The sequence below is a fragment of the Aythya marila genome (genome assembly GCF_965140915.1).
Source record: "Aythya marila genome assembly, chromosome: 8".
In the NCBI taxonomy this organism is placed as follows: domain Eukaryota; kingdom Metazoa; phylum Chordata; class Aves; order Anseriformes; family Anatidae; genus Aythya; species Aythya marila.
In genome coordinates, this window is record NC_139049.1 from 24832106 (window position 1) to 24846777 (window position 14672).

Below are 14672 nucleotides of genomic sequence, written 5' to 3' on the forward strand. Positions count from 1 at the left end.
ATTTTATTTTATTTTCTCTTTTTTTTTTTTTTGTAAGATAAGTTCCAGTTTCACCTGTGCAAAGAAAAAAAAAAAAAACAAACAAACCTTCAAACGGTGGCCACATCATTAATAAAATCATCTGTTCATTTCTTTACTGGGTAGTGCTACACTTCCAGGGCTGGGGCTTCACTTAGATGCACAAACGTAGAGTCTGAATGTTAACTTTGTCCACAAATTGCAAACAAAACAAAACAACAACAAAAAGTCTGATGGCACAGATCAACTTGTTATCTTCACTAAGAAGAAAGATCTCTGATTTGACTCAAGGAGGGTGAGGGAGAGAAAATATAATGTAAACCTTTCAAATATGAACACATGCAAGTTTGGAAACAGCAGCTTGGGCTTGGCTCTAGAATAAATGTTACAAGCCAGAACATGATTTTGTATTTCAGATGAAAAGAAGAAAATTCCAGATTCAAAACAATTCAAGTAGTGGCAAGGAAGGACTGCAGGTACTTGCTTGAGTTCAACCTTCTACTCACTGTCTCAACTCAAGAAAAATAGGATGGAAAAATAAACACACAGACTATTGGTTGCTTACCAGAACTGATCTTGGCAACTGATAATGCTGAAACAAAGACTATGAAAACCCATGGCAAAGAAGGAACCTTTTGCATTCACATTTATTTAATCAAACTCTACTCTGGGGAAAAGGGGGAAAGAACATGGGTCAGGTTGTCCACAAATGAGTCTGTTGTTCTCTCTGAATCTCTTGCTCTAAAACCCTTGCAAAGCTGAACTCAAGTCATCATTAAGCAAATGCACTGAGCAGGCACAGCAGGAGAACAGCTAAACAAATATTTATTTCTCCAAGGCTGAATTGCATGGGAGTGTCAACAGCAGCAGCAGCAAAAAGTACAAAATCGAGAAGGGGGTTGTGGAGGGTGGGATGGGGGTGGGCATGGGAGGGAAGCAGGGGGGGAAAAAAAATCAAAGATTTTGAAGTTCTTAATTAGAGATATTTGTATAAAATCAACAGTAATTCATTATTAAAACACACATATATATTAAAGCTGACAGAAGGACTGCTTCCCAGCTTGCGTGAGAAAATTCAGTGAACAAATTATCTATCCTCAGGGTTAGGAGGTGCCAAGCAACAAGAATCCAGTGCTGAAAGAGTAAGATGAGGAAAGGTGAAGGATTCCCCCACTTTCTGCTGGGAAGAAACACATCAGAAAACTACACCTGGAACCTCACACACACTTGGGAGCCTCAAGGTTTTCTGCTTCTCTCTCTACATCTCAGGCATTTGTGGCAGATTTCCCAGGCCTCCTTACCAGATTTCATCCCTCCTCCCCATGCTCTGCTGAACGCCTTCTGTATGACTGGTTTTCCCATGGGGAATTACAAGGATCCTCCAGACAGCATAGAGAAATTCATAAACCAATTGGACCTTATTCAGGTATTGTAGTAAAGAGATGGGTGGGAAGAAAATATGAAAAAAAAAAAAAAAAAAAAAAAATCAGTGTGCAAGTTCTTTTTGGAGTAGTCTCAAAGAAGAAGAAAAAAAAAAAATCTTGGCCCTTGGTCAGACCTTTCAATGTGCCAGAACCCCTGTCTCCAGGGCAGCATTGTCTCTTGGCTGTTGAGGACACTTGACCACGCAGTGACTCTCCTTAGAGAATTCAGCCCCTTAGATCACAGGTTCAACAGCTCAGGCAGCTTCCATATGGCAGAGAGACACTCCTGGTTCCTTGGCACTGCTCCGCTGTCCTGCTAAAAGCTATGGAATGAATGCCCTGAGCAGTCCATATTCCAAGTAAGGGCAGGCAGTTTACTGATTGCTTCTGCTTGTCTGTATCAAAGTCAGAAGAGGGGCTCCAAATACAAAAAGGAAAACAACACAGCTCTACATCTGACTGAACTTGCCCAAGACCTTCTTCCTTAGGCTTCCTGATGGACTTGGATGCTGAGAAGTTTCTGCTTGGTGGGGGCTTGCAATGATGGGATCACCTCCTCAGTGTATATGCATTCACAGTGCACTTGTCCTGCAACACCATGAGGAAGCCTCAGGTTACATAAGAGGAAAAATAAAAGGCAAAATCCAGTAAATCTGGTCCCACTCTTCTATAAAAGATGAGATGCCCAAAAGGGCTGAAATATCAGTCAGGCTCAGTGTCCAGCTTGTGATGGATGGGAGCATCAGTTCTACCTTTCACTGATGGCAAGGGAAAAGGACATGGTACAAAAAACATTACACCCTTATACAAGAGTTATTGGGGAATGAATCTTTGTCTTCTGAAATTACCAAACACATTAGGAAGAAAAAGGATCAAGGGATAACCACAGAGCAAGTCAGGCCTTACCAGGCTCCCAGCATGGGAACCAGGCTATAGACTGCACATCATTTACAATCAATCTTTAGGTGTTTCTCTAACCCAGCAAGAAAGGAAACTACAAGGTACAGATAACTCAGAAATGAATTAGGGGAGAAATCATCAACCAGCCTGAAATCTGGTCACAGGCTATGACAGATTGAGAAAGATGAGTTTCTGATTTAACAAGGTCTAGGGGGTTCCTGTAATCCAACAGATACATTTTACCAGCTGTTCACATCTCCTGCAAAACTATTGATTGCTTATGTGCCCATGGAAGGAAGTAGCAAACTGCATATGGTTTCAAAAACCTGAGCTCTAGTGTGCATGCAAATGTTTCCCACAAGATCATTTGTCTTTACAAACAGAGTATCTGCATACTCAGAATAAAGACATCCTTCCCATATGCCTGTGTAGATAGCTGAGGTAAGTCCAGGAACTGTTTTACAAAGGAATGTAGCATTTTCAACTGTACTCTCACAAAATCAGAGAATCTTGTTAGAAATCCTCCCTGGAGAAGAGCAGCGACATAAAAATGAAGAGGATTCATAATTATAGAATGGCTTCATATTACAACATATAATTAAAAATATTCTGGGTCATCTTATGCCATTTCCATTTGGGAAATTAGCTTTATTTCACAATTGAAATGATCCCTTCCTTAATTCAAAACAAACCAAAAAAATAAAAAAACAAAAAACCACCACCTGCCACACCTTTTGCTCATTGTGCAGGTGAGCAATAAGCACTTTAACTAATGGGATAAACTGGGAATGTGCATACAAATTGTTTCATGTTCTTCATCCACCAGCACCAACAGTGGCCAAGTGTAATTAGGTTACAACTCAGTTACAACCTCATCACAGTTCTCTGCTGATTCTGCTCTCGCAGCTGAAGAGCAAGCTTTATTTCTGGAGGTCTGACCTCTCTGAGCCCTCAACTCACTGTCCCAGTGTAGCAAAAAAGTGATAATAAAAAAGTTAGTAGTTAGCGCTCTAGAAAAAAGGAGCGACAGACTTGTCATCAGGGAAGAATAGATGTGCCATTGGGAAATGGACTGGAGCCCAGGCGACGTCAAATCTATCTCTATGAAGAGTTTTACGCTACCAACTATAACTCACTCACTCCCATTTTCTAGAGTGCTTTATTGAAGTCTGCGGAAGTCAGAAAGAGAGCACAGAAATGCACCGTCTTTGCAATCTTTGCCACGGAAGGTTGTAAATTGTGATATTACAAATTGTGACTCTTCTGTTAGCCCCTCCACAGGGTGCAATAAGAGGGGTGCAACTGGCAGCTCACTTTCCCCGTATGGGCAGAACTAATTGCTGCCACGGTGTGCCCAGCAGTCACTGCTTTGACCCTGCCACTCTTCACAGCTGCTAGCTCATCACGCTATCTTACAAGCAAAACTTAGCTCCTTACTTCTCTGGAAGCACCGAGGAAACTTCTCACTTCCAAAGCCAACTTAACTCTCTTCTCACACCCACCTCTCACCAGCTCCATTAACTCTCTTAATAGACTGGAAAGCATATGTGTTAGTGTTTTTTTGTGATAGACTATCAACTCCATGCCAACTGGGTCTGGAGACATGGAAATCATGGCATTCGGGAGGCTGCTTTCAGGCAGCCCTCTTCCAATTTATTTTACAAACAAGCTGCAGACAGCATCTGAAATGTAGATGGATTAAAAAAAAAAAGAAAGAAAAGAAAATCCCAAAGGCAGATGGTAGCAGAAAGCTGATCTGAAGGAGGCACCAGGTAAAGAGGAAGGATTCTGGGAGCAGAGATGTGATGAAATGGCAACAGAGCTCAAAATGACTCCCTGACTCATCTCACCTTGCAGCTTTGCTGCATTTCTGATGCACAGGAGAGAAACACATTCAATCTCAAAATCATTTGTGACTACTGAAATTTGGGTAGAGGAGGTTTTGAAAAGTTCAGGATTGTTTCAAATAGGGATCCCATTACTTAGAGATTTTTCAAATCCCTTAGGGACAGACAGATTGGGTTGATATTCTTGTGACAGGGTGCTCTTACTTCTTGCTGACAGCTCCAGAGTTAACAGCTTTTTGTTTCATAACTTCTGTGTCTGGTAGGAAGCACTGAGGTGGGCAGCAAACCTTGGGTTTAATAAGGGAATATTCTCTGGACTAAGGGAAAAAAAAATAAAGATTTGCAGAAGTCTGAGACAGAGGAGATCTGACTAGTCCTAAGAATGTGAAAGAGAAAAGCCTGAAAATGAAACCTTAAAACCAAATATTCTCAAATCCTAAGACATTTCCACCAATTCTACTACCTGGCTCATTTTTCCTTCCTCCTCCTACTTGGTGGAAAGTAGACAGCAATCACCTTTTCCTTAAAGGCAGCATCATGCTGTAGGCATACCATGAAGACGACCTGCCTAGCACTGCACTGTCAGGTTTCAAAGTGAAGTTCTCCTCAGAGAAATAATAGTTTAAAAAGTACTTTGTCACCACACACACATCTGCTCCCTGAGGGGCTCCATTATTCCTTTAATGCGTAGTGAAGGAACACCACATCTTTCTCCCCCTCCCCATCCCTCCCAAGTGACTTTCAGTCATGCCTGCTTAAGTTTGCTGATAAAAACACATATTTGCATGGCCATTAAGAGAGGAGCTGGAAGGAGGGAGCTTTAGAAGCTCTCAGTTTGTCTCAAAACCAAAACAACCAAATTAGCTTTTCTTTCAGAAGCTCAGTGGTTAAAAAACCAACTGGGTTTCATGCTTCAGGGTTTTGGCAGTTCACTTGTGCGAATCACGATAGCTGCACTTTTATTCTCACCTCCCATTATCTGTGCTGGCTCCGTACAGTGCTCTGCCATTTGGCTCCAGGACTGCTGGAGGTCTCCGCTGCCTGTCTCTGCACCCTGGACCAGTTACACTGGCAGCACCAGAGTGGGAATTTGGCCTTTCGCATTCCCCAGAATTCATTCTCATGCACTGAAATGTACTTATAGCTCCCATCTCCCTGAGTGCTACAGCACTGAAGTTGTTTATTGAGTTTACTGCCTTCACCACAACAGCTAGCACAACCAAATCCAAATCAAAGCAGTGGGTCTTCCAAGAGAGTTTCTTAAACAATGCTCTGCAGCCAAGCTAAGCACAGTGGCAGCGGCCTTACCTGAGGCTTTCACAAGGTCAGTCGAGCACACCCTTACAGGGCTTGGCAGCCCATCACCACCTACTCAGGAAAGGCAAGAGAAGGAGGCAGGTTTTACCCCATCCTTTAAGCAAGCCTAGGCTGGAGTTCCTCTTATCATCAGCATCTGCCAACCCAAACACATCCTCACATACACAGACTCGATGTAGTCTTTCCAAAACATACGTCCTCAGGATCTCTCAGCTTCTTCTTCAGTGAGCCTGGTTCTCCCTCTCATCAGAAGGCATGTAGCCGCCTACCCGGACATTAACCTACACCCAAACCCATCACCCGCAAAGCAGAGAATGTCTGGAGCCTATCTCCCTACAAATAGCCAGCCCAAGCTTTGACCAGTGATGTATAACATATAACAGAACTGGACATGATTCAGGGTAATGATCTGCTTTTCCTGTTATTTATTTATTCTTAAAAAAAAAAATGCAATCTCAGCTTCCCAGAGCACATCCTTCCTTGAAGATGCCAAAGCTGGCATTTCCTAGCCTAAGCTCCACAGAATAATCACGCCGTTTAGAAAATAACTTGCATCTCTGGAGTTCTCAGTTTCCCTATTCATCAGTAGAAAATGAGACATTTCCTCAAAATATACAATAAAATAGCCTCTAGCAATAGCCTGCGATTCTTCTCTTTACAATAGTTTTATGAGCGTGTATGCAGTCTCCTGGGAGTGCTTTCATAATCATTTATACAAATGATAGAGACTTAGGACAATGAGAAGCAGAAAGGAAAATTCAACCATCATGCATGCAGTTGCTTTGAACAGTCTGCAGGAAAAGTGGTTTGTAGTATGGCAAAGAGATGTTCTGCTCACTTGTAGATCCAGAATAGATTACAACTCTCCATGAGGAGGTGCTGTGTAATGTACATCCAGTCTTCTTAGGCTCTCTCACTGCTCCAGAAACAGTTCTTTAAATCAGATTTCTATTCTACATATATTAACATATATGTTAATTATATCACTTAAAGCGATAATACCCAGAAAGAGATCCTGGGAAGGGGTGAGGCTCACAGTTCTTAACCTACTTTCTACCTCTCCTTTATGGCACTGTTTGTGCCAGCTCAGTGAAATTTTCTCCACTCTACAAGAGAGATGACTTGCATTTGAATGTAAAGGAGCTCCTTTCTTTTGTGCCACTCTGGAAGTCTGTCACCTGCTCCCAGTTCCTTGACATTAGGTAAGAATAATGATGGCCTTTGAAAATATGCCATAAAATTGCTATGAGAAGTTGTTTCTTCTGTGCCTATTCAAAATTTTTACCTGTGTGGGGATGAAAAAGGTACTGTCAACTCATATGCACAAACAACACAGCAAGAAAGTAGAGAAAGAAAATCCATTTACTGCCGCACCCCCCCCCCCCTTTTCTTTAAAATACAAATTAATTCAACCCTCTGTGTTAAAAAAGGGGTGGATTGGCTCAGCACAATGTAACAGAGCAGTTTGGTTTAGTCATGACTCTCTTGTGAGACCAAAACCTATCATACTCAGAAGCACAGGCTTTACGCTCTGTTCCTTGTGCCACCAGACACACTTCCTCTCTCCCTTTTCCCAATCTCCAAGAATAAATATATAAATAAAGAAATGGAGAAACTGTCCAAGAAGTGAAGCAGTGAGCAGAAATTCATCCCAGAGGGGCGATAAAGCAAATAATAGCTGTATTTGTCTTCCTGGGAATGCCCTGGTATAAGACAACAAAAAAGGAGGTAGGATCATTTTTTGTCCTCAAGTTTTAACAGATTTCGGAGTAGATCTGTTAAGTTTTTATGATGTTAATAAAGCCCACCTGAACACAACAACTTTTGCCTTTCTGAGACAATGATCTTTTTGTCGAAAACATTAGAGAAGCATTTAGGAGATGGTGGTTGGACTGCGTCTGGATTTTACTTTGGGATGAATCTCAGGTGTGAGCAACGTTCTTACTGCTCACCTTTTCCTTCTCAGCCACATGCAACACAAGTTTGTACTTCTTTATTTCAGAAGAGATTATTGAGTTTTGCTCCTTGAATGTTCACCAGCTATTATTACTCCCTCTGGCACTTGTGCCAGCACTTGTTTCAGACATGGCCCCAAATACACTGGGATTAGTACAGGGATCAAAAGACTGAGAAGGAGATGTCTAGCCAGGCTAAGTGATAACAGCCAGTAGATGGGAGGAGGTTTGCTGGAAGAAACACAGCTTCCCTTAGAAAGCTTGGACAGATTAAGGCTGTGCTGTGGAAATAAGACTTAGATCATGTGAAACTCAGGAAAACAATAGAAAATACAAATAGATCGAAATCTTTGAATTGATTGTTTCAATTTTAGATATCCAGGCTAAAAAAGTCTAAATGAACTTAAAAAAAAAATAAAAAATAAAAAAAAATCAACAACAGAAAGTAATAGGCCAGGCCATTTCATGTTTGAGTCTTCTCATCTTGCCAAGACAATGACTCTCAAAGATCTGCCTTTCCCAAAGTGAAGCAGGCAGGTCCTTGCTCAGAAACTTCACTACTGATTATGCAGCACAGCATAAACCACGGGGAAGGCTGTGTGAACTGCTGACAAAGGCATTGGATTGGCACTTGGGAGACCTGGGTTTCATTCTGTGATTTCCCCAAGCGAGTACCCTTTCCACCCTCTCTCCTTCTCTTTCCCAGCATGACTGAAAGCTCTGGGAGTTGCAGACTTCCTCAGAAGGTTAACTCAGTGCCCAGCATAATGGGATCCCAAGTCTCTACTAGGGTCTTTGGCTAACCACAGCACACAAAGGAGGACAGACACTATTTCATAGAAGCTGCTCTGCTGGGAGGTTGAAAGCAAAAAAATTATATGAGAACTCAAAGGTATCCCAAATACCACCAGTTCTGAGCCAAAAGGAATGACAACAACAAAACAAACAAAAGCAAAGCAAAATAAACCGACAAACCCCACGAGATTAAGCCAAGTACTTAAAAAGGCCAGTCTTTTTCATCTCACTGCAAAGAAAAGCAATCCTTACAAAATGATAAAGCTACCCACGAATGGCTGTGGTTGTTTCTTTTAAATGAACCAGAGAGAACAGATGGTCTCTTCTCATACTGTCACAAAGGTCGAAATTAGCCACTCCTAAGACTAGCAGGTTCTTGAAATGTTCAAGTGCTTGTGTCTGGTCGTTATGACTAATCCACTCTCCAGAACAAGAAAGGTCAAATGAAGAACACCCCTCCAAACACCGCACCAACTCCTAGCCATGGCTGATGTGTAATGCACTCAGACGTGGTGTCAACAGCTGCTCCCTAAAACCCAGTGAGTCAGCCTTTCAAAAGAGCTTGTCAGCTCTCACTGCTAGAGCTTTCATACTGATTCTATTTACTTCTCAGTGTGTAAAAATAGCCTTTCTAAACCTTGAAATCATGAAATGTTTTCCTTAAAGAATTTGTCCTTCCCCCTCCCCCCAGACAGCTTCCCAAGAATCTCTCACATATTTTGAGAGCAAAACTTCCTCGTTCCTCTTTCATTCCCTTTCCCCTTCACGTGCTGACAGCCAAGCCAAAGACAGGCCTCCATTTCTGAAGCCACACAGAAATGAAGAATTTCTGTTCCCTTTCACAACTTTTACCTGCGAACTGCAGTCAGCCTTCCAGCATACTGTGAGGTTAAGTGTTCTGCTCAGCAGACAGGGTACAGAGACATTGGGTGACTTGCCTTTGGTCCTACAACACCATGCAGACACAAATCCCCTCTTCATCCCCTACTTTAATCACCTGCCTCCCTCAGATGCTGTCATTTAAATAAAAAGGCCTATTGGAAATGACAGGTGAAGAAAGCAGTCCAGGCATGAAATGCACTCTAAAGTATATTAATAGAAGGTTGCCAGACAAAACGGCACAAGGCATTTGATCGCATCATCCAGGCTTGTTGTTCATGCTCCTTTGCATCTGGCTGCGTGATTTCTGCCAGATTCTCGGCTGGAGGAGTAGGCTAGGATTTGCCTGCTTTCCCTAACCCGTGCCGGGCTCAGCTGCAATCATGCAGAGCACTGAAAGAAATCCCTTTGAGTCGGGATTCATTCCGAACATGTAAAACCCAGACAAATGACTGCTTCTCCAAAGTGAATCCCATTTCACAGCAAGTAGGTTATTAGTGTGGAACTCCATACAAGTAGCCTGCATTCAAAAGCCCTCTGCATTATTAATAGAAGATGAGCTTTTGACATCAAAGGAGAACCATTATGTATGCTAAACGGTGGCAAAAATTGTACCCGCACTTCAAACCTTTTCAGTTCTTTGTCCCTTGTAAATCAATCAAGGTTGACAGATGCTTTAAGGAGAGTAATCTTTTCAATGATACTGTCAATGGATAACATAATGGAACATTGTCTCTGTGCTGTGTGAAGACATGGAGCTAGTCAATTATGGACAACACTTCATGCAGCCGCCAGTTTTCACTTGAAGTGCTGCTGTTGAAGTATTATAATCCCAACAAATGGCCACAGCAGCATACAATGTAAATGAGACCTCCTGAAGCTTTGGAAAATTAATTAGTAACAACAGTGGTCCATTCCCACACTTTCAAACACCAGCCTGGTAATGTTAACGATGCACTTCTCCCCTTCCCTTCGAGCAGTCAATAGGGCATATTTACATACACTATTTTTAATCTTCAACAATTTTCTTTCCCCCCCTTTTAGAAAACGCAGGAAGCTCTGGATTCTTTTCCTCTCTTTCAAGCGGCAAATTTCACCCCTGATATTTCTAATGAGTCACATAACCCACATGGCTGGAGCTGAAAACAAGGGAACAGAAACTTTCCCACTCAGACCCAGCAGTAACATTCACTCCTCTTGCTTCACAGACACAGGACACTTTGTGGCTGTCTCCTCCTCCAACACCTCTACACCCTCTACTGCCCTCAGAAGAATGGCTTGGATGGAGGGCAGGGGAAAAGTTTCTGGTCTCAAGAGATCAGCAGAATGTAGGTTGAAAGCCCAGTGCACTGAGTACAAGCAGCACCTGGGTCAAACTATGATGCACTGGATGTCAACATGTATGCCTGACTGCTGGTTTCTACAGAAAGGAGATTGAGAGTCTAAGGGAGAGACTGCTCTGTTTATTTAGTTATTGGCTTCTATCCTATGTCATTTTCTCAAAGATTTTCCCTTTTCCAACTGAGACTTGCACTTAGAAGAACACAATCTTCCACAGTAACAGAGAGATGTCCCACACAGGAGTACAAAATTTGTAAATTCCTATCAACTGGAAGTATTCATAGCTATGATCTGTTAGCACCCCCTTAACAACTCTTCTTTTTTAAAACAAACAGGTGCAGATAAGAAACTTCATTACTGAGATCTTCACTGACAAAAACAGGCTCTCAAACCGTACCCCAGCTTCCCCACGCTCCAAACATCTGGGAACAGCTACATCTGCTTTTTCTTCTTCTTTAGTATCAATTCAGCCTTCTGTGCTCTGGACAGTTTTCTGAGAAGCCCTTGCAGTGGCTGGCTCCAGAAAACTTCAAATTGCAGCAGTTCCCAGAATCCCCCCAAACAGACAATGGTTAACCAATCCTATGAGGCAATGGTACCAATACTATGGGGTAACAGAAGAAGCAACAGAACCCCACCAGGAAATATCCAGCCAGCTGCTATTGTGGGTACATCCTGAGAAGAAGAAGGAAACATTCAGTCTATAAGAAACTTCCCTCCTTGGAACAGAAAATACAAGAAGTAAAGATATCTTCTGCCTTGCTTTAGAAGTGCCAGCAACCCATCCAAACTTTCTCCCACTCTTTCATAAAACAAACTACCATAGACTAGAGGAACAGAGAGGAGTCAGGAGTTTTGGTTCCTCTTCCTTTTTGCTGGAACAGATCTGTCAAGAAAACAGTGGCACAGCTCCATTTCAATACCCACTTTCTATTCTTAAGCTCCACAGTGCAATATGCACAAACACAAGACAAAAGATTTCTCTACTGCTTCTTGATGAGAAAGCTTCAGGCTAGCATTCCTGCCATGATGAAAATGGCCTTTTTTCCAATTATGCTGTGCAGACTTGTCTGCTTTTTAGTCTGGTGTCAGATTTTGTTTCTGTAGAGCTAAACACATGCAGCACGGAAGGGTTCCTGTCCTCCTCCATCTACCACTTCTGCCACAGGCTGGTTGGGATGGCATTGCAGAGGAGGCAGGCATCATGCCCAGCTGTAGGAGACCTGTGCTTATCTCTCTGTGCCAGGAAGATGAGGTATAAGCAATAAGGGGGTAGCAGGAATGGTAAAAATGTATTGTGGGTAACAAAGGGGGTTAGAAACATGACAGACATAAGATCAGGACCCAAACAGTAAGTTCTTGCACTCTTTTCTGCTCAGTGCAGGATTCCAAAGTGATATTTAACGGTGCTTGTTCCCACTATATGGCTGTCAAATGTCATCCACTGCCTCATGTCTGAAAGTTCCTACTGCCTTGGCTGAGATGTAATTGTAAACGCTCCTTATCCTAGTCAAAGCAAACCAGGGCACCAAACAACTGTTACTTAAAAGACTGTCCACTGAAGCAAACCTGGAGTGTGTAGATTGAAACAGAGCAAGGGAGAGCTATTTGGATGCAGCTGAGCTGGCAGCCCCATAGGTGTGTAACATGGGCCAGGAGTGGTGAACAATCATTTGGAGGCAGGCGGGAGGGTCATTTGATGTTATACCATTATTTAAAGTATATGAGTCAAAAGTTTACCAATGTATCATATAAAAACAATAAACCCAATCCAGTTGATCAAAAGCTAAAACTTCTTCTGATAAAAACTAAGTGCATTAATAAATCACAACTGAAGGTTATAATACAGAAGATGAAAAACATGCTTCTGTTCATGTGTCTAATAACCATACACAAGATCAAAATTTATCACTTTAGGAGAAAGGTGAATGTAGGAGGAAAGATGGTGTCTAATCATGACAAAAATTTTAAGTAGACCTCTATTGGTATGAAAATAAAATTCACATAATTCAATTAAGATAAATATTTATCATTAAAAATAAATTAGACACACACACACAAATGAATTAAGAGAAACATTGCTTACATAAGAGAAATCTTCAGCATTTTGACAGAGTAGCTTGGGTAAAACAGCCTGTCGCTGAAATCTTTCCTCGTCTTCAAAGATGTTCCCGTACATGAAGCCATTCATCATGGTGGAGTGGGCATGGATGTCAATATAGAACTCCAGGTTAATCTTCTGTTGAGAGGAAGAACAGAACAAAACAACACAGCGTGAGATAAATCACAACTGTGTTATGTAGGCGAAGCCTTCTGTAAATCCAGTACTGCCCTCCTTGAGTCTACCCATGGTGCCAGTGTCAGAGAGCCACACCAAAGCCATTGTTTTGATGCATCCAGCCATTCATGTCTTCTTGGGGTTGTGTGCAAGATGCAGCTCAAGGCCTTGACAAACATTCCTCTAGCTGTTCTCAGCAGGTTGGAACATTTATGCAGCACAGGATACTGTGCAGATAGGCATTGTTGTCCTCTTTGCCACAGGGCTCCTTGCCATTGATAAAAGCATGTACCTTCCAGTTCCAGAGCATGACTGTTCAGGCATCTCTGAATGGCTCTGCATTACAATATGCAGATGTACCCTTTCAGCCAGCAAAGACAGGCTCAAAACTGTGTAAATAAGACTTTCTTCAGTATTTCCAATGCAGTTTATTTCAGTTTATAAAGAAAAATACCACATATTTCTAATCCTACCTAATCTGCCTGGAAATTTGTCTTACTCTGCTTTGTAGTAATCCAACAGAAAAAAAATCCCCAAAGCAAGCGCCTTGAATACCTCTATCCTTGTAGCTTCCATGTGATTCTGCATCTACTCTTGCTTCAGAAGAGAACACCAGCCTCCCTAACACAGACGTGCCTGCTCTCCCCATACCCTTCTGCGACTGGCAATTAATTCAGTGCCAGGCAACCAAAAAAAAAAAACAAAAACCAAAAAACACTGCTCAAATGTCCCATCCAGAAAGACATTTTTGTCCTCACATAAGTGACATTGCATTGCCAGCAATGGCAAAGATCAAATATTCACCTTGACCACTATGTGCAGTGTCACTGACAGCAGTAAGAAGGCAACAGCCAGTACTAGAAAATGCTACCGGAGCAGCAGCCACTGAATTACCCAGTTTCCCGAACACTTGCAACTTCTGGTCCTTAACAGCCTGTGCTCTGCAACCAGATAACAACAAACCTACCTTACTACCTGGCCACCCTGGCCAGTAAGAACTGCCACCAGAAAGTAGATCCCAATGGTGGGACGGAGGAGCAGAGCTCTGTTAACAGGACAGGGGATTATGATATTTAACCAGACAGCCCTGTACCTCTCAGTGGCAAATAAATATACCCCTTGCCAGTAAAATGCAATATGCAACTCCCCAGCTGTACCTGGTCTACACCCAAAGCTTGCTCAGGCTACTGGAGAATACTGAGCAACAAGGCAGTCTAATGTAATAAAAAAGCAGTTTGTATGACAGCAGCGTCAGCTCTTCTAGAGAGTCTCTAACAGGGGGAGAACATCATTTGGTATGTGATACTAATATGATACAGATTTACTTTCCCTTGGCAGAAAAGCAATGTACAATACACAGTGAATGTTCAGTTTAATTAAACAGCCTAGAGAGAGTAATACTGTATCTTATTAAGCCTCTCCTATGTTAAGATGCTAGCTAATGTAATATCAATATCTGACCATGCTTCACAGGAGAAGGAACATTTGATTGTATTTGACTCTAAAACAATAAATTGTCTGCTACTGCAAAAACATTTTGCTGTGCTATAGAGGACCAACAGTGCAATAAAGCATGCATCTGCTATTTAGAGAAAGCTTAGCATCAACAAGATGAAACATCACATATGATTTTCCTTCCTCTCTAAGCACACACAAATTAAAACCAAGATCGTATAACACTTTTTTCCATAAAATAATTTCCCATCAGAAACAGAATTTGTTGAGATAGATGTACACCTCTTTATCACCATAAAACCTAACACATTGTAAAGTCTTAAAACAGTGATTTGATGTTGAAGTGAGGAGACAACCTAGTTGCAATGGATATTTCTAAAGCATGAATGTCCTTCACACAGAAGTCAGTGACCTAAGGTATGTTTATTTTAGAACTACATAGAGTTCTTTATAGCAGCGTATT

General features: G+C 41.9%; 1 protein-coding gene across 1 annotated transcript in view; it reads right to left on the reverse strand.

Annotated features, from left to right (window-relative positions):
- AGBL4 (AGBL carboxypeptidase 4) overlaps positions 1-14672 on the reverse strand; it is a gene marked incomplete at both ends in the record, with an annotated part of 937634 nt that overhangs the window by 96353 nt on the left and 826609 nt on the right. The window contains one exon of the mRNA XM_082766598.1: positions 12563-12715. Coding sequence (XP_082622724.1) covers positions 12563-12715 — 153 coding nt within the window. The remainder of the gene's footprint in view (positions 1-12562; positions 12716-14672) is intronic.